The 20905-nt window shown below is 31.3% G+C and overlaps 1 protein-coding gene across 1 annotated transcript; it reads left to right on the forward strand.

Moving 5' to 3' along the window:
• The first annotated feature begins 1584 nt into the window (after positions 1–1584).
• On the forward strand, positions 1585–19779 carry LOC139489134 (uncharacterized). The gene is made up of 9 exons (XM_071275270.1): positions 1585–1968; positions 2489–2616; positions 2975–3152; positions 4886–5023; positions 6100–6279; positions 7340–7441; positions 9007–9090; positions 10803–10881; positions 17591–19779. Exons 1-9 carry the CDS (start codon positions 1731–1733, stop codon positions 17949–17951), a joined length of 1488 nt encoding a protein of 495 aa, XP_071131371.1. The 5' UTR covers positions 1585–1730; the 3' UTR covers positions 17952–19779.
• Positions 19780–20905: the final 1126 nt, after the last annotated feature.

Genomic DNA, 20905 nt, shown 5'->3' on the forward strand with positions numbered 1-20905 from the left:
ATTTATTAATTTAACTATAAAACAGTTAATCCGAATTCTGAATATGCGATTCAAGCGATTAATACGTGTTTTTCCTTTTAAAAAATACTTCTACGTTTACGTCACATGATGTTTTCTTCCTAAATATACCACTAGAACTCGACTATAAAGATCCATTTGGATTTTTTACTGATACATGTCTATAAAACTTACTTTGAACGTATTACTATTTTAACTCGTAATCGTAAAATCCATCGCTCGATGATTCAAGCAAGTGAAATTCCAAGAAAAAGTTACTTTAGTTCGTAACCGGAATGTATATCTAACTACTACTTATTCAACTTCCTGCAAAGTTTCATCAAACAACTTCAAGGAAGTATATTTCGTATACTGAATGTTGACGACATAAAATATCTGAACATGATGAATGTTTTCTACTGTTTTATTCTAAATATTATGGGCGTACGGTACGGAATCGGGGGTAAGTCTACATACTTTACAATTGTAAGTGTAATTACATTTTGTCTGGCTTTTGATACAAATTGAATCGATCGATATACTAGTATGCTAACAACATTCTACATGTTTAAGTGGATTGAATGCAAATTAGCTGGAGTCCAGACCTCAATTTCTTATTTTTTTTAACAACGTTGCCATCTGTTATTCATCCGATAGCGAATTTGTGCAATGCCGATACTGATCTTTTGATTAAGTATCTATTTGAATTCCGGTTGATTTTTTGAATAAGCAGGCAAATCGAATGATATAATTGATGCACCAGAGATTGAATACATTTTTTAGATTAAAAAATCAGTAAATTACTGCTGCTAAAAGAGAGAAAGATACCAAAGGGACAGTCAAACTCATAAATCGAAAATAAACTTTTCCATGGCGAAAAATGAAAATGACAAACAGACAAACAATAGTACACATGACACAACATAGAACACTAAAGAATAAACAACACGAACCCCACCACAAACTAGGGGTGATCTCGTGTCCAGTTACCTCAGGTTTGTAATGTGGCCTTATTTTCATTTCATTTGCTTGATAGATAAGAATAATAATCATGAATATACGGTTTTTTGTTCGAATTGAATATATAGTATATCATCGTTTCGTGTGTATTTTAAAGTAGACGCCATATAATAAAGTATAAAGATTACCTCTTAAGACTGCCGATAGTCATATAAGCAATATACAATAGGGATGCCCTCGAATCCAAAAATGTTTTAAACAAGTTTAAAAAAAAAACAAAAAAAACAAAAGCCAAATCAAGTACGGAGTTGAACATGTTGAAGCGCACTGACGACAATACAAAACGTACAAATGCAAATACAGCTAAGGTAATCTATTCCTGAGGTAAATGGACATTGTGCATGCAATCAATTCACAGATCTAACACATTTTTTTGGAAAATACAAATTTAAAAGGTTGTTACATAAAAATAGAGAATATGTATCTTAACAAATGCTATAAACAGATTGCCATTTTGCTTTGTATTAGGGTTAGTTTTATCTGATTTTCAATGAATATAATAGCATGTATACATTATATTACAAAGTTGATTTAATTTATAAATTTTAACTTAGAGACATCTGTTATTGGCCGAGCTTTGAATCTGGACAATTAATTTCAATATGTAAACCAAGTGTAAACAATTAAAAGTGGCAGACTATGTGTCAAAATGTCACTGCAGGGAATAAGCTACAATTGGTAAATTTACCTATCAACAAATCTTTGTTATATTTATGATGTTTCTTTTAGAGCAGCAGAATCTCGTGGTAAATGAGCATTTCTCGATATGGAAAGATGCATTCCCTTTTTGTAAAAATAGAACATACTGGCAACAACTATTACGTGACTGTCAGCCTGAATCATGCAATGTCAATAGTATCGCAGACAGTATTGTTGACATGCCAAAGCTCTGGGAGCAACAGTATTGGATATATGGATACGTATTAAGATCACCTGTCATTGTCAATATAGGTAACAAGAAATGAAAAAAATGTGGTATGAGTGTGAATAAGACAAAACTTTAGTTTTATCATATTTTTGAAATAAGGGACTGCAAAATATTACGTTATAGATTTTCCTGATAATTCCTTGTAAAACAAGGATTATCTCAGTATGTTGTAAGCTGATAAGTGAACGCATCAAACGAAGCAATTTTCTTTTTTTCATGAGCACAAGACTTGTTTCGGATAACCAAAACAAACAAACAGAATTGTATGTGCAGCTAAAAGGACGAAGAAAGAATATAAAGTATCCATACAGTACACACAATCAGAACATGTACTGCGAAAACACGCAAAAAGGAAGCAATAATATATCAGCACGGGAAACAAGCGCGTGTAATTAAATGTCTTATGATGAGATTGGTCCGGTTGATACACCAATAAATTCTTTCAAAAAGGCGTTTAATCATTTATTTATTTTTAAGTCTGTTTACTGGAAAAGTAGTTTATATTCATGAAATAATCATTTGTATTATTTTACATGGTTTTAGGATGTGTCAGTTTAATTGCCAACTTCAGGAATACCTTTCATCAAAGCAACTTCTCATTTTTACCCAATTCAGCTTATGAATGCTCTAGGGCGTGCGAAAATAACAGCGTGAAGTACATGTTCCTAAAGGTATATTTTTCCCATTGTTCAACACCTAATGCATTATATTTAACCACCGTTGAGGCATAGATCTGTTTATTACTTCACAAAATGTATTTATCTAATTCGTTCTATTTATTCATTTATTTTTGTTTTGATTTAAGATGCGAGTTTTTATACAGAATATTTTTCGAGAAATAACTGTGTACACCAGATTCAAATTATCCTAGTATATAGACAATGATAAAACAAAATGTATAGACCCTTCTGAAACTTCCTTACGTTTGATGTATTGCAAGTGAAATATTCAGTGAAAAATGTTGTTTATATTGAAAAAAATGTGCGTTTCACAAACTGTACATTTTAATAGGCGTATATGATATTTTAGGGTAGTGAATGTCTTTGTATTACTGGTCACAGATTCTCCGAAGAGATGACGAATAGTTATACAACAGTAAATATTGATGCTTGTAACATTAGCTGTATTGGAAACCATGGAGATATATGCGGTGGTGATTCGTCTACTAATGGAAAAGTGTTATACAGTGTATACAAAATTATAAACAGTATGTATTTACAATCCACTACAAATGTATCATTCAAGAACAAGAAGAAAAAAAACAATACATGCATACATGTACAACATTTACATTTATACATGTTATAGACAGTGATCAATAAGTTTTTTTGTTTTAAATTCACTATCCAAAAATAATCATTATTGATCATCTTGTAGTAGTAGTAGTAGTATTATAATCCTTTTATTTTTATTATAATTATTATTATTAGAAGTAGAGTATTTATTTAAGAAATAATTGATGCCAGCTATACTTTATTGTAGTTTTAACATGGGTAGGCATTATATTCGTGATTATTTTTGCCAGAGCGATAGCGAGGGCTAAAATAACACGAATATAATGCCTACCCATGTTAAAACTAAAATAAAGTATAGCTGGCATCAATTATTTCGATTCTGATTAGGACAATTACGGTAATTTCTATGTTCGCTGTGTATAAGTGTACGATCTTCGTGTAGGCTCTTCCATCAACCTCGCTGTCGATTTTTATCCAACTAGTTCAAACCAGTTTAATTTCGCAAAGTTGTAGGTTTCTAAAATTCAAAATTGAAACAGAAATTAACAAATTAATTTATCAGCCTAACTAAAACAATATTTGAGTCACAATATAACAGAAAATTTATATTACAACAGTCTTTTCCTTTGAGGTCAATTTCTGACACGCACATTTTCAAGTCAGTTGTCAATGGCGGTGGACGCACAAGGAGAATCGGGTAGGTCTTTATTTTACTAAATTAATCGTAAATATTTCGCCGGTTAATAGTGTAGCATTGGTAAATATGTTTATATTTGATAGAGGATTCCTTGATAAAGTTGTGCTGACATTTGAGACTTGGAAGGAGGGGCCCTTTGACAGAGATCCATTTATACTTGCGGTGGCTACACCTTGTAAAGTTGATCAAAGGGCACGCCTTTGTGCATCTGACGATTTCAAATGCTGTATTACATGATGATTAAAATTAATACTGGGTGACAATCTTGTTGCATTTGTAAAATGGATTGGAAACCTTGGTGGTATATTGGTAATTACGCCTATTTTTTTTTATAGGAGAATGGGGTTCGATTCCCTGATAGGGTCAATCCATTTTATCAGAAATATATGAAACAATTTTGTCATTTCAGTACAACAGTAATAATAACCTATACTTGATTTTATATTTTATCATCGGAACATATATTTCAATGAAATTATTCTATACAATGACATGCCTTTTTAAAAGGAGAGATGAAACGTGTTTTTCAGAGGGAGGGGTTTTGAAGTTAGAACAGCCAACATGAACGATGCGGTATCTAGGTCAAATATGTCAATTACGAATTGTAACACATTGTTGTCATTGTAAAAGTATAAGGAACAAAATGTGTATCATTTTAGTGTTTGAAAGTGGTTTAATTTAAGGAAATACATTAAATGCATATCAATTTGACGAAATTCATTTTTCTGCCGTAGTCAATATACGCATGTGCAAACTAATTTTATTGGATAATAAAGTATGGTTTCTTTACAAAGCTTAAGAAGCACGTCATATTAGAATTCTTTTTATTATTATTATTTTCATTCTAATTATCATTATTATTATTATTATAATTCCTATTATTATTAGGACTATATATTCAGCATAAAATATTACTTGAAAAACAAAAGCATAATACATTCCATAAATTAGTTGAAAACAGGTTTGTTATCATTAAATAGTAATATGTAGTGATTTGTTTTATTTCAGGAACCGAGTCTGACGGAATGCAGTTTGGGAGTACTTGTTCAGCAATTCAGTTTGATGAATCAATGAAAAAAAGTCAAAGCAAATACACAAAATGCAGTTCAACTTTGAACTATATCTGTGAAGGCTATAACAAGACAAGTACGTTTCAAAATGCCTTGTCACAAATCTCAAAATGTGGCTACTTATATTTAGTGTTTTATTCTATTTTAAAAAAACAAGATATCAATTTTGCATGATGGTTATATGAGGAGATTATATACAAAAGGAAATAATTAGATAATAGTGACGATGAAATGAATATGCAAACTGAAATAGGTACGTCATTCTGGTTGATAAACAATGATTGTTTTGGAAATAAGTGCAACCAGAACGTATGTTGCAATTCCAACCTTTTAAAAAATGAATAATCCGTCACTCAATTTCCGCGAAATGTCCAACAATATCATAAAGACATAAGAGCTACATGTCCGCAGATGAGTAGCAATTTACATGTTTAACGTGTTATCAAATGCCTCATGAAAGAATCTGGCAATGTTTATATCATACTGAATAAAATGTGTTGCTCTAGACGTACTACAGTGTTAGTAATTAAATGCAAACCACATTCCTATTGTGTGAGATACAAAAAGACAGTTCGATAAAATATAACACACGTATGATTTGTTATTTGGATTGCAATTCTTTTATGGCTGTTTTTACTTCAAAACATATTTGAATCCTAAATCGATTTTCTTTTCTTCTTCTTCCTTATTTAAGTGACATAGATTTGATAGTCAGGGCTGTATATGGACATTGTAGAGTATGAATGAGACATTAATGTATTCGATAAGTATAAGTTAAACGCAATATTTAAAGTGTAAAAAGAACTAAATATGCATGTTGTGACATACTTGTTGGTAGCTATATAAACCTCACCGTTGTTTTTATTGCATGGCTAATCATAAAATATGAATGGACTGTCAGCGAAAGTTCAGTTTGAAGAACATGAACCAGTTTGACTTTTCTTCTTTCGCCCTTTTGATGTGTCCTAAAAATTGGTATTTGTCTGGACTGAAACCTTTTTTATTCTGGAGTGAAATAAGTAACGTTGTATAATCTTTTATATAATAATAGATAAAGAATTATTTGTTTTGCTTTTTTGTGACGATTAATTAACTGATACGTTATAAGTAGGTTAAGACACTTATATATCAATATGCTTCTATATATTTTAGATGGAATATACCCCAAAGAGTGTAATACGGATAGAGTTTCTTGGTATACCGCTCAGCAAAACTGTAAAGAAAAGGGTATGCAACTGACTAGTTATTTACCTGATACTAAATGTCTGCGAAAAAGAGATTTGTTTTGGGTTGGAAATCATGCTGATGAAAACATACAATGGGGAGAAAATAGTAAGTGCCTACCTATGTGTCATTCACCAGTAAAAACAAACGTATGATTTACAAATTTTAACCAATATTTACATAATAGTTATTGAAAAACTGGTCGTTATCGTGATATATGGACTGCCCACAGGACAGTGGTATTGACTGAGACAGCGATAATGACTGAGCCAAAGGCCACCGTCCTACGGGCTGTCCATATATCACGATAATGACCAGTTTTCAATAACTATTATCTTTAAGCTTGTCTACTGACAACAGTCGTCTTCAATTCGGTTAAAGACATACTTTTTTAGCGTTTTTGTTCAGGAATGACTTATGAACCGTTGAACCAATACTATTCGATATAATATGTTGTTACTGATGTTATAATGGAAGTCAAAGATTTACTACCGGTCAGTTGTCATGATCCTTTATACATTTGTATACGACATAGATACTTTATGTCATTTCCATTCACTAACGCTTGACGCAGTCAACCAATGCTTATTCAACTTTTGATATACATTTATTGGTTCTGAAGAAAAAAAGAATATTGTGTACGACATTGACAATGTTCACTTTTGCCGTTCAGAACATTGATAAATTGGATAATAAGTACAGAACGCGGAAGGTCAAACAAATTTGAAAGCGCTATATATACATGTAACATTATATCAATTTTTTTGCTAGATGCACTTCTAAGTGATTACCTTTAAGATATAGAAAAAAATAGATGCTGTTACTTGACAGCTCATTGCATGTTAAAAATACTTTTTCTTTGTCTGTACCAATCTGAATACTTAATGCTCCTCTACTATGTTTTTTATTCACTCTATCAAAACGAATCTACGGAATCAATATTTTCAATAAAAACAAAATAAACAATCACAGAGACTGATTACTAAAAAAGAAACGTAAGCATAAATGTTACTCTCTATCCTTTTTAATATATCATAGATATTTCAAAACTTTAAGAATTTAGTGATTGATTATTTTTCTGTTTGTATATCTGTGTATTTCTTTTCTAATCATTACACATATATTTTTTCTTATATGTCTCAAATCTCGTTTTCACATTATCATTCAGGACATTTACCAGATGATGCGCTTTGTCTCAAGATAGTAATTAAAGGATCTGAAATTCGATTAGAAACAGAGAAGTGCAGGAGTCGACTAGGTTCTCTTTGTTGTGAGTTCATAATTTATTTCATTTGATCACTGTATGTATTCATTTTATCAAATTTTATCAAATTGGCTTACTTAAAAGTTACCATAAAGATTTGAAGATATTGATTACAAATTACATTCCAAAAAGACAAATAGGCCTCGATAAGGTGTTCCCAATTTTAAGGATATACATTGTAAAAACCTAGGCAATCTAGCATGTTGCAGTTAATAACTAATGTTTGTTTTTATTGAATTACTTAAACTGTTGGGATTGATAAATAATATATCTTTTTCAGCTTAACGTTTGAAAGGGTAATTTCAATCATGATAAAACAAGTGTTCAAGAACTCAAGTCAATATTAAATCATTTAGTTCTTGGTCAGCTTAACATTCAAAAACCTTAAATGTACCAAAAACAGTCCTGGCATGTAATGTTGTCATTTAAGTATTATATTTTACATGGCCATAAAGGCGGAAGGTTTGACTAGCCATAAACTATATTTAACCAACCATTTTTGTTTTCTTAAAATGTCCTGTACCAAGTCAGGAAAATGACAATTGTTATCTTATAATTCGTTTCTGTGTATGTTGCATAGTCGTATGGTTTTTTGTTGCACTTTTAGTGTTTCTGTTGTTTTCCCTTTTATATTTGATATGTTTGCCTCATTTTTAGTGTGTAACCCTAATTTGTTTTCTCTCAATGGATATTTTGACATTCGAACTGCAGTAACTACTATTGCCTTTTATATAGCATATGTATTCCCGATATTGAAATACTTATTTCTGGTGCTAGTTTTTGACCGCATTATATTCATTTGGTTGTTTAACATTAATATCGAGCTTTATGCCCGTCAGTTTTTTGAATTAAATTGATGTTTTGTTTAATTTGTTTCTATTTTTTCATTTATCAAAATAAGACTGCTGCATCAGTGTTTCATTGAGACTGCAACAAACGATTAATATCAAATTATACCTGATCCTCATTTTTTGTCAATATACCTTTTGGACCTTTTAGATTATAGCTCTTCACTTTTTATATAAACTTTGGATTTCAAATATTTTGGCCACGAGCATCACTGAAGAGACATGTATTGTCGAAATGAGCATCTGGTGCAGAAAAATTTGTACCGTTAATGTTATTACTATCGATAAAACACAATTGTGTGGCATATTGGTAAACAAGTGTGTAGTCACGTCTACGTACAAACATATACATTCTTAATCCAATGTCATCCAAAATAGGTTTTACGGGAATAAATGTATTTATTGCTATGTTTTCCCTTTTTATATAAGTCATCTGTTAAGGTTATTTTGTCATACCCTGTAGTTCTCTTTATTCTTTTTTTGTTGTTATAGAATTAAAATGTGTCTTTACATCTATACAAGAAGACGCAAATTCTAACGTATTGTTTTCATTGTTTAATAGCCCATATTTCCGATTGATAAATGGATTGGAAGGATATTTTTTATGGAATTGAATGTTGGTAATAGACATTCATATGATAACAAAACTCTGTTTGATTTCATATAGTTTTTCCCTTTGCTTTAACATGTTTAATGATTTATATCATGTATATTTTGTCGCAGATACTTTCAACATCTCATCTGGCGACAAGGGAACTACGAACCCATACAGTTCAACCATTTCAGCGGTAGAAAATAGTTCTACAGGTGAGTGCTGTATATAAAAAAAAATGTAATTTAAAGTTATTTTCCATTTGTATTTTTTGTAATACCACCAAATCATAGTACATCACATACGGTTGTATACGAAAATAGTCCGAAAAAAAAAACTTTGAGATACGGTGGTATTGTCACTAAATAGAAGCTCCTTCATAACATTGGATGTTACTAAAGGAGTAGGTCCGGCAAGGCCGATTTTGGCCTCAAATTTCAGGTTCATCTTACAAAAGATTTTAGAAATTTTTTTAACACTTAAGTGTCTATTCCAATCGATTCAATTAGTTTAGGTGAAAGATTTTAACTGATTTAGTCATGAAAAACGCTCCGATTTAAGCTTAAATATGACAAATCTATCAAATATGCCAAAAAACGTCAATTTTTAGATGGTTTTTGTCAAAATTGAAAGTGGCCACATCCGTGTTAATCCTTAACCTTTATATATGTTATGCAATATCATCAAATACAACTTACATTTCAATATTATGCATGAACACAAATGCGGCAACTTTCATTTCAGACTGAAAAAATTGAACTAAAATGCTAAAATTGTGAAGATTTCGGTAATTTAGCATGAATAAATGATTCTAGTTCCCGGTATATGTGCATTGTATTGTCAAAAACAGCCCATATTTATGTAGCAGAAGCATTCTACTTTTCAGTTAATAGCTAGAAGATTACATTTTCACAATTTTGTAAAACTGCTATATTTTGGGGCCAGAAAGGGGTATTGCTGAACCTACTCCTTTGTTTCTTGCAAAAAAAATGGTATAGAATAGTTGTTCCAACATGACAGATGATATGGCATTGTAGATGAAAACGTGTGCAAATGTAAGACTGAACTCTTATATCCTGACAGTGTTATGATCGAACAAAGTAGTTAACGTATGCTTTCTTTCAAGTTTTTGTCGATGCTACGAGCTGGCCATAATTAGTCGAAAACTGTGTGCGTTTAGGTACATCAAGATTCAACAGCATTCGTTCATTTATAGAACCGATGTATCAAGATCGATCTATTCCTCAAAATATCATGATTTTTTAATTGTACTTGTTTACACAAAAAAAAGAATCTAGACTTCAAACATAAAAACTTTGTTCAATAATATATTAAAACATGATTTACGTTTATATACTAATAAAATTCAAAAAGGTGCATTCAATGCTTCAATGTCTAATTAAACTATAAGATAATAAGAAAAATAAAATGTAAAAGTAATCTTACAGAAGGCTATATTTCTTGAATATTGCTCACCAAGAATGATCTACACCAATCTTTTGGAAGTAGAAAAAATAACAAAGAAGCTACCAAAAAGGAATACAAAATATAATTAAAGGTATTATGTTGTTGAAAACCATCTATTGAAACTTGATATGTTTTAATTCCAAGATGACCATTTTGATGTTTACGTAATGTTGTCGTATGAATATCTCGACCAGACTCTAAATGATACAGCAAGACAAACAACCCTTTTTTTATCATTCTTTATGTCGTACCGCTAATTCTTGTATAATTCAATTAATACTAAGCGTGGAGTAAATACGCATTTTTTTTTTTTTTTAAATAATGTAAACCAGAGTCAGCCATTTCATTTTTTTAGCAAAGTGTTTATAGCAGAAAATTTTAATAAGATAATTATGATTGTTAAATTAAACTTTATCTTTACCATGAAATTTCATAAGAAATCTTTATATTTTTGTTTTAGTTCCAATTGTAGCTGGGAGTGTAGGGGGAATTCTAGGAATTGTGATCATCCTAGTGATTTTGATAGTTATCAAAAGAAGGTATACATTCCCAATATGTTAGTTTGGTAAATTATATCATCGATAGGGGAGTTATATTATTTGACTGCTTTTATTGGTCGTGTAGAAGTTTGTATTTCAGTCTCAATTTACCTTTCTTGTATTTAAAAGAATTCAAAATTAAGAATAAATACATTCATCTAATAAGTTAAACACAAACCTACATTACAGCACTTTAGTCTAAATTGAATGTTCTGTGGTTTGACTGACTTACAGTTAACTATGATACATTTAGTATAACAATGTTTTAAAGATAAATGTACTGAATAAAATGCCATTGAGACACTGAACATTGTATAATTCTTATATCATTTGCATATCTATAAATACTTAAATTGGATTGGTCAATTCGAATTTTTCTCTTGGTTTACACTTCGATAACAGATGTTTCCTAAACTACTTTCGTAATCTATTTATGCGCGATACACATTCTTGCAGGGATACTGGGATTTTCAGCAAATTGCGATTACAAAACAATTGCATAATAGTTGTTTCTATTCTAATGCATATATAACCAAAACAAAATAGAAATAAAACAAATGCACTAAAGCTTCGAAAATGTATAAAAATAAGATTTAAATAAAATTCAGCGAAATTTTACGAAGGATTTGCCGAGTTTACTTTTTGGCATAACACGACGTCATACGGGTGAAAATTTTCAAGGGAAAGATTATTTCGTTACGTGTGCGCTTCAAATTTGGATAGTTATATTGAATAAACGTTAAATTCTCCCTCGCCATGCTCGTCCGAATTTAAAACATTTCTTTACTAAATCCTTGGTATAATAAATAAAACAAAACTCTAGATATAGGTTTAGTTGCTCGCAGTAACTTCGTTTTTCTTTTCTAGTAAGCAATGTTTAATAACATTATAAACCAACATATTATAAATACAAACACATTTGTCCAATACATTTAAATGGCCTATAATTAAACAATTCATAATCATATATATGTACACATTCTTATGACATAATAAACTGCAAAAACTGTCGTAGTTACTGTGAGCGAGCACTTTCGATAAATGACACCCGCAAATTTTCTTTATATAATATAACGGGACCCCACTTTTTAAACCGCCAAAGTATTTCACGAGCATATTTTACCCATCTATATTTATAACCAAAACAAGAACTTGTTATACAACTACTCTCACTAACCAACCTTGAACTTATAAATAGTATCACAGGGGAAAAACCCCAAGTCTCAACGAAAAGAAATTTAATTAAATTCTCCCTCGCCATGCTCGTCCGAATTTAAAACATTTCTTTACTAAATCCTTGGTATAATAAATAAAACAAAACTCTAGATATAGGTTTAGTTGCTCGCAGTAACTTCGACATATCAAAGGAATAAATGAAATATGAATTAAATGCCAAGATTCAAAGAAACTGCCATTTGTGATTGAATATTATCTTTTATGTAACCATCTTTAGATCTATCGGATGACCAACGACCGTGAGCTTTCAGTAATCTCTCTGAAATACCAAAATTAGCTGCAGTAGAAGCCCCACCACTTCTTAAACTATGCAAACCAAATTTGCTCTTATCTAATCCTATAGATTCCAATGCCACAAGCAAAATCTCTCGTGCCCTAGTGTAAGAAAGTGGAGAATTCTTACTGCACAACTTATGAATGCCTCGAGTTTTTAAAAAACACAATGCGCGGAAAATATACTGATCAGAATCTAACTCAATATTAGCTAACTGCATATATCTTAATAACCACTTAACGGGACAAAGATTTCCTCCGGTTTTAGAAATAATAACTGTACTACCTCGCCTATAAATATCGGTTTTACTCTTTTCTAAAAGAATAGACATATAACTAACAAAAAAGGTAATATGTTTTGCCTTTATAGCAGCTAATTCACTGTATCTTAGGAAACCTGAAAAACCTAATAAACATAACACGCATATTCTCAAACTAGACAAATCATTCTCTATACCATATTTAGAAATAATCATCTGTAAAATTTCTGGTGTGACTGGTTCTTTTTTATTTATGGGCTTACTTAAAATTCTTTTACCACCCTCGACAATCAAGGAAAGAAATTCATCTGAACAAGGATTGTCCTTAAAGTTCTTATCATGATGCCATTTAATAGAATAATAATTAGCCTCCAAAACTGACACACTAATTCCTTGCTGAATGAGTCCACCAATATAAAGCGAAATAGTAGTAGATGTAGCTGGTGAATACTGTAGTCCGAACAAAACACACCATTTCCGAAATTTTTCAAAATAAATACGATATTTATTATTAGTAGACTTGGCTTTAGATGATTCTATAATAGACGGTAACACTTCAATCACACTGGCTAATCTTGGATTATTGGCATAATCTTCAAACTGTTTCCATTGAGACTATAAATAGAAAAAAGAATAAATGAAAATCAAAATTTTTGAATGATATCTGTATACATAAATTTAACTATACAACATTCCATGGTGCACTTTGCAACCAATCACATCGCTCCCAGCGACCTAATAAATAATGTTCATACATTATAATAAATAATGTTCATACATTACAACATTCCATGGTGCAACTTTGCAACCAATCACGTCGCTCCCAGCGACCTAATAAATAATGTTCATACATTACAACCTTCCATGGTGCAACTTTGCAACCAATCACGTCGCTCCCAGCGACCTAATAAATAATGTTCATACATAAAATTTCACACTCATTTGTAATTCATACATTTCATAAAATTAAACATTAGCTAAAATCAACTAACAGTACCAACACGTGACTGTTAAATGGCTGTTTTGCAAAAATACTGTTGTCATGTGATCCAGCCACAAAAAAGTTTTTTGGATTTTTATGTTCTCTAAAATCCTTTACAAATTTTTGATAAATGTCAGTAAAACGATCTACAATTCTAGGCCAAAAAATGGCAGACTTCCATTTCGGTACTACTAAAACACCTTTGGCTTTGCACATCTGCATATGATTGATTGCCCGAGTAATTAAATTAACAGGAGGAACTACCCAATTATTAAATTTTGACCAATCATATGCAAATGCATCTACACCTGATGTACCTGGAGTAAAAAAATTTGAAAAGAATACAGCTAATTTCTTATTTCTGTCGTCTGCAAAAGTATCACAAGTAAATGGACCCCATAAAGAATTAAAAAAATTGAAAATATTTCGTTCCTAGGTATCCATTCTACTTCTAATACTATATTGTTATTTAAACATATGTGAAAAATATCTAATGCTATAACTTGTAAGTCTAATTTCATGCTACCTTTCTGTACAATTTTAACAACATTCTGATTGTCTGTATAAAGTTTAATAAGTTTTCCGCATAACATTAATTGTAATGATTCTAATATATTTTTGACAGCTTTTAATTCTCTCCAAGTAGAACTCTTAATTCTGTCTTCCTTATCCCACATAAAATGTACAATATGGTTATCACCTACAGTAAAACCTGCGCCAGCATATTCACAAGCGTCTGAATATATAATTCGTTCAGGTAATCTAAACATCGGAGTTATACATTTAAAATATAATTTTTCGCACTGAAAATACCAAAATCTGAGTTCTTGTAAAATGTCGTCATTTAAATGTATAAAAGAATCCCAATATATCCTAGTGTTAATCATCATATGCAAATGTCTAGTCATAATTTGACAAATAGAACCCAATGCTGGTTTCATGGATATAATTTTACCACAAACTTTAGCTAAATTTCTACAAGTTGGTCTAATCGTACCTTCTAATAATGCAGAAATGCACAATTTCAAACCCTGAAATTTTTTATTTGGTATTTCTAATGTACTATTATATAAATTCCAAATAAATCCCAACCATTCAATACTCTGTTGTGGTGTCCACACGTTTTTAATTTCATTAGCAACAAAACCAGATTTTTTCAAATCAGCACGAATCTGATTAGCCATTTTTGTACATGTATCAAAATCAATAGCTAAACCAAAACCATCGTCTAAATAAACTATGATGGGATAACCCATAGATCTCCAATGTTTAACTAAAACTCTAACTGTCTTAGTGAAAATATGACCAGCTGATGATAAGCCGAATGGTAAAACAGAAAAAGTATAATATCTGATTTTGTTGCCAAATTTCCATGAAAAGCCTAAATATTTTTGGTGATCATCATGTATATCAATATGGTGATATCCCGACCGAAAATCAAATTTATACCCATATTCAGCGTTAACTGCATAATTTAACGCTTCATTAACACCCTCAAATTTCACCTTTTGTTTGTCAACATATTTATTAACATGACGTAAATCAAGTACTAATCTCATTTTACCTGAACTTTGTACAGATACCGTTAAAGGGTTCACAACAAAAGGTGGACATGTGACTTCTTTAATACAATGTGAGTCAAGTAATTCGAATATGGATTTTTCGACAATATCTGAATATTTAATAGCAGACATATTATTTCGTAAAAATGCCATATTCGGTTCACTAACAAAAGGTATTCTATATCCTAAATTTATTGTATTAATAATAAAATCATTTGCGCATAAAACATTTTTCCAGAACTCAACATTTCTTCTTAAATTGCCTTTGACATTAATAAGTGTTTTTCCCGATTCTGTCTCATAATTGTTAATAATATCAAAACTATACTCAACTTCATTAATAACTGATGACTGTGTAGAATTCACCTCATGTTGATTTTGGCAACTGTTCTTTTGGTGAGCTGACTGTTGCAGATGGGGCTCCTTTGAATGGACAGGCTCTTGCGAAGTGACCAGGTTGGTTGCAGTAATAGCACACTGCTGATTGGAAATTGCTGTTTGGTTTACCACGGTTCCCGTCATTGGCGTTGAATTGGCTAAAGCCACGAAAAAATTCTTTGGTGTTGAATTTTGTACCGTTGTTGTCTGCACGGCTATAACCATTTGTTGATTTTTCCACCGGACGATCATATGGTTTGTAATTCCTTCTCCTTGAATTAGCTCTGGTGATCGCGGATCGTAAGTTGGCGGCATCGTCCTTATCATCAGCCAAAGGACTATCCAAATACTCATTAACAGTATCCCACCCATGCTTATCGGCAATTTTAAGAATTTTGTTGCGTTTTCTTAATGTCTCTTTCTCTTCTGAAATAAGGCGTGATGCGGCGTCCAAAGAATTAAACTTAACAAAACTGTCAATTTTGGACAATTTTTCCGAACGTTCAATATTAAAAATGTGTTGAATGCGGTTACCTTCCTTCTTGAATTTAAAATCTGTTGCATCTACTCCAGTAGCTTTCTCCGACTTCTCGTTCGCAAAACGGCTCTCAAAATGTTGAATAATGTTGTTCTTTTGTTGTTCTAACGCATTACTCAATACGGTAGAGAAGAGTGACACAGCACCGTCTGTCGACAAATCAGTATTAACACCACTGGATTCTGTAGGATCTCTCACATCTAGATCTGGATCGGAGTTTGACATAACGTAGTCAGGAAAAAACTGCAAAAACTGTCGTAGTTACTGTGAGCGAGCACTTTCGATAAATGACACCCGCAAATTTTCTTTATATAATATAACGGGACCCCACTTTTTAAACCGCCAAAGTATTTCACGAGCATATTTTACCCATCTATATTTATAACCAAAACAAGAACTTGTTATACAACTACTCTCACTAACCAACCTTGAACTTATAAATAGTATCACAGGGGAAAAACCCCTAGTCTCAACGAAAAGAAATTTAATTTTTGAGGTAGGAGCTATTTCATTTTAGATTCTGATGCATTTATCAGACATTTATTGTTTTTAGAAAGTTAAGATGGCGGCGTTCTCCTTAGTTACTCTCTTACTCACAAACTTAGCATAAAAGTCCTTATTAATCCTATAATAAGTATATTTGTGCTTTTGAAAACATTCTAAACATATATTGTTGTGGATGATAAACAAAGTGCGAGCTCAATAAACAAACAGGTAACACATTATTGAAGAAGCTGTTTGATTATTCTAAAACGCATTAGAAACATGTGCAAAATACATTACAATTAAAATAATTTAATAAACAACTTGGAATAGACAGTAAAATTAGAAACCATACTTATAACACTACAAAATTCATCTTTTTGACTTAACTTCTTTTTGATATGTTCGTGTTGCATAGTATTATTATTCTATGTTGTGTCAGTTGTACTATTAATTATCTGTTGTTTTTATTTTCTTTATTAAGCCATGGCATTGTCAGTTTATTTCCGATCTATGCGTTTGACTGTCCCTCCGGTATATTTTACTGATGTCCTTGTCATTTTCTATTTGACAATAGGATACATATTTTGAAATGAACATACATACAACAATGCTTGGCAAATGTAATATAAATTGAATTTTTCAGCCATCCGATATTCCAAAGAACTTATTGTACAATCCCACTGGTCCACCATTGTGAGGCATAATTCATGCATACCTTTTCAGAACCGATCATGACGTTCCGATAGACTGTGGATTATCATGGTGTGTAATGCAACCATATATATATGGAGAGGTTTATACTTTCCATGGACCCAAATTCTTTCCTTTTTGAAACTATCCGATTCCTCTGTGTCGTTTCTTACCTTCAAGTTTATCTTTTTTTTTTTTAGATTTATCATTTTTATGTATTTTTCGTGTGAGATTATTTTAGTTTGTTTTTGTAGTGATTTTCAAATAATAATAAACTGAATAGTTTTCATTGTTTTTTAAACAGAAAAAATCAAAACCACAAACCTATGAATACAACTGTTGATCAGAGACAGCCTCATTCTTACTCGGAGCCTATCAAGAATACCATTCAAGAGGACAGTCGGAAATTAGTCAATGTTACAGAAGAAGGAATCTATAATCATTTGGGAGACTCAGAAAAAATGATTGAGATGAAACCACAAGATTCGTCAATATATGATGTAACAGGAGATGATGAATACCACGTGTTTACTGGGAGTGGAAAACAGACCATAAAACACGATGATGACATGTACGATCATGGTGCCGCAAGTGAGGTTTACAACACATTGAATGACACTGTGACGACAAATAGACCTGAATCAGACACATACAATGTAAAATGAACTGAGCTGAGACGGCATCTTCAATTTTTAATTGTTTGATTGTTATGATATATAGGGTACAGAGATGATTATTCAATTGTACAGACATATGATATATCAATTTGCTTTTTTAAACCTTCATTTGTATAAAATTTTAAAAAGGGTTAAATTATTTCATTATGGTTTAACTGTATGTAAATATTTGTAAATAATTGCCTGGTGGGGTCAGATAAGAACTTTTCAATTCCATGTTTTTTATGATGATTTTTGACATTGTCGTTTTATGTTGTACTGTTACAACACTTTCCCAGGAAAGGGAAAGGCTTTGAGATCTCCCTATCAGTTTTAAACCCGCCACATTATGTATATATGTACCTGTTCAAATTAAGGAGCTTGTAGTTCAGTGGTTGTCGATGTTTATTTTTCGTTAATTTTTTGTACATCCATAAGGCTGATAGTTTTCTCGTTTGAATTGTTTTACATTCGTCATTTCAGGGCTTTTTATAGCTGACTATGTCATATTTGCCGCGCTCATTGTAGAAGGCCGTACGGTAACCTAAAATTGTTAGTACATGTATCTGTATTATTTGGTCGCTTGTGAAAAGTTGTGATTGGTAATAACCACAACTTCATTTGTCTTATATTGAAGGAATAGTGTGTATCATGAGAATGCTTATATCTTTAGTTAACAAAACTTCTGAAGGTATTACTTTGAAAATAAGGTTACATTCTAAGTAAAGTAGATTAGAAGTTTTTTACTACTATTTAAGAGCGTCTAAATTATTGGAATGTAACTTAATGTTCCCTTACTAAATGTACTACAAGTTATATATATATGTACATCCCATTGTGCATATAACTTACAATGTAACTAGATCCATATTTCAGTCTTTCTAACAAAAACTTTGATATAAGCTGAAGAACATAATGTGTCCTTCAACAATGAGCAAACCCATACCGTATAGCAAGCTTCAAATGCCAGATATGAAAACCAAAGATTTGATTTACGCTCACAGAATACACTTAAAACAAACCCGACAGACAGCAAGCAAACAAACAAGTATTTCTACAAAAAGGAAATTTATGTAACATCAGAGTATAGAAACAAATCTAAAAGTCACCTGGACAAGTCTAAACAACTCCGATCCTCACGAACTACAAGCATAAATAACATAAGGACAATAGTCCCAAAATACCGATTTAACACATCCATTGAAGATTAGCTGAAAATGTAGTGTTTTTGTCAATATATTTTGTGTTTTATGTAAATCTGATGGTCAAACCATTTTCAATGTGTAGTTCCTATAATGCCCGGTTTTCATTGTCTTGAGTGAGAATATAGTTCAGTCTTCAACATGTTGGCTGTTCCTATCTCAAGTCAACAGCCTGTAATGTAATGGTTTTCATTGGTATCTGTCTAGCATATTTGTGTAACGTTGTTTACATACGTCAGACAATTAGTTTTCTAGTATGAACTACATGTATATAAAAAATAAACATGTATGACCCTTGCACAGCTTAACGTATTGTTAGGGTTTTGCACATTGTTGTTATCGTGCATATTGTTGTCACTTGATCTCTTGATGCTTGTTGTCTCTTACCAAATTTCTTAATATCATTTTCAAACTGCTGTAAATTGAAGCATTTCTCTGTTTTATACATTCTTTACGGAAGTACATCAAATTAAATGTGCTTAATCCATTCTAGTTCAGTATTTAAAACTTAATTATGATCGATACGTTATACGTGTTACAAATATTTTAACCATGACATGACGAACCCATATTAAAAAAAATCTGTGAAGAAAATTAAGTCCTTTTCGAGGAAACGGTACCAAAATTTAAAAGCAAACATTTCCTCACTCTATACTTTATAAAAAAAATGTGTGCAATATGAACTTTTAGAATTGTATACAGCGTGTTAAAATGTTTTGTTGCTTATAAAAATTTGTTTTCTGTTTAAATATTTTTGAATCTTTAGCGCATATTATTCATTTGATATTTCAATAGAATTACAGAATATTAGAAAACAGCTAACTTGTATTTCGCTTTTATTCTGGTCCCTTTTGTTGATACTTTTCGAAAATCTTCTTTTCTCGGAAAAAAATCATTAAATATTGATATTTATCGTACCTCCTATAGATTTATAGGGGTATGATTGGTTAAATGACTACACGTGGTGACTTTGATATTTTTTTTAAGGGTGTCCTAAAAAAATGTAGGGTTAGTTACCATACATGGGTAGTTACCAAGTGGGTTTATTAAGAAGTAATTTCCCTTTCAAATCAAAAAAGATGCTACAACCCTTCATAAAAACAACACGGTGTTGAGGAAAAATCTGAGAGGATTCAACAGACGGAGAAACTGATTATAAAAGGTAGAAATAAGTTCATAAAACATAATTAAAGTAACAAGTTGTAATTGTTGGCATAACGGAGTTACTTCCCTTTCAAAACAAAAAAGAAATCTGAAAGAATTCAACAGAAGAAGAAATTGATACATGTAATGAACGACTGAAATAAATTCATAAAACAAAGGACAAGGTACGATAAGCTATTACATCTGGCCCCCCCATTTTCGTTGAAATTAGAATGCAAAATATCCAAGAAACATGGCTATTTCTAAAGAGAATAATGTCTCATCTAACAAAAAATCAATATAACTTTTCTTTTTCCGAGTGAAAAAAATATTAAATACCTCTCTCTTTCTCATGAAAAACGTAAATTTTATGAAAATCTGAAGTTTTTCCGTCCGTTTGAGCAATTTTAAACTATGAGCGGACGCGAGTACCACGAAGATATTTCAATGTTTTGTTTGTTGTAAGGAAACAATTCACTGTTTTAAATATATTCGTGGTACTCGCGTCCGCTCATGTTCAAAATTCAATAATTCTACACTGAAAATTCCTTGTTTTTACGGAAACGTCGATAATATGTGATCCTAGGACCGGAACGAACTTGCATTTCCGAATCTGCT

Source organism: Mytilus edulis, chromosome 9 (genome assembly GCF_963676685.1).
Source record: "Mytilus edulis chromosome 9, xbMytEdul2.2, whole genome shotgun sequence".
In the NCBI taxonomy this organism is placed as follows: domain Eukaryota; kingdom Metazoa; phylum Mollusca; class Bivalvia; order Mytilida; family Mytilidae; genus Mytilus; species Mytilus edulis.

Coding starts and splice junctions, on each gene's coding strand:
- LOC139489134 (XM_071275270.1), top strand. CDS start 1,731: ATGATGTTTCTTTTAGAGCAGCAGAATCTCGTGGTAAATGAGCATTTC. Junction 1,969..2,488: donor ACCTGTCATTGTCAATATAG/GTAACAAGAAAT, acceptor ACATGGTTTTAG/GATGTGTCAGTTTAATTGCC. Junction 2,617..2,974: donor TGAAGTACATGTTCCTAAAG/GTATATTTTTCC, acceptor ATGATATTTTAG/GGTAGTGAATGTCTTTGTAT.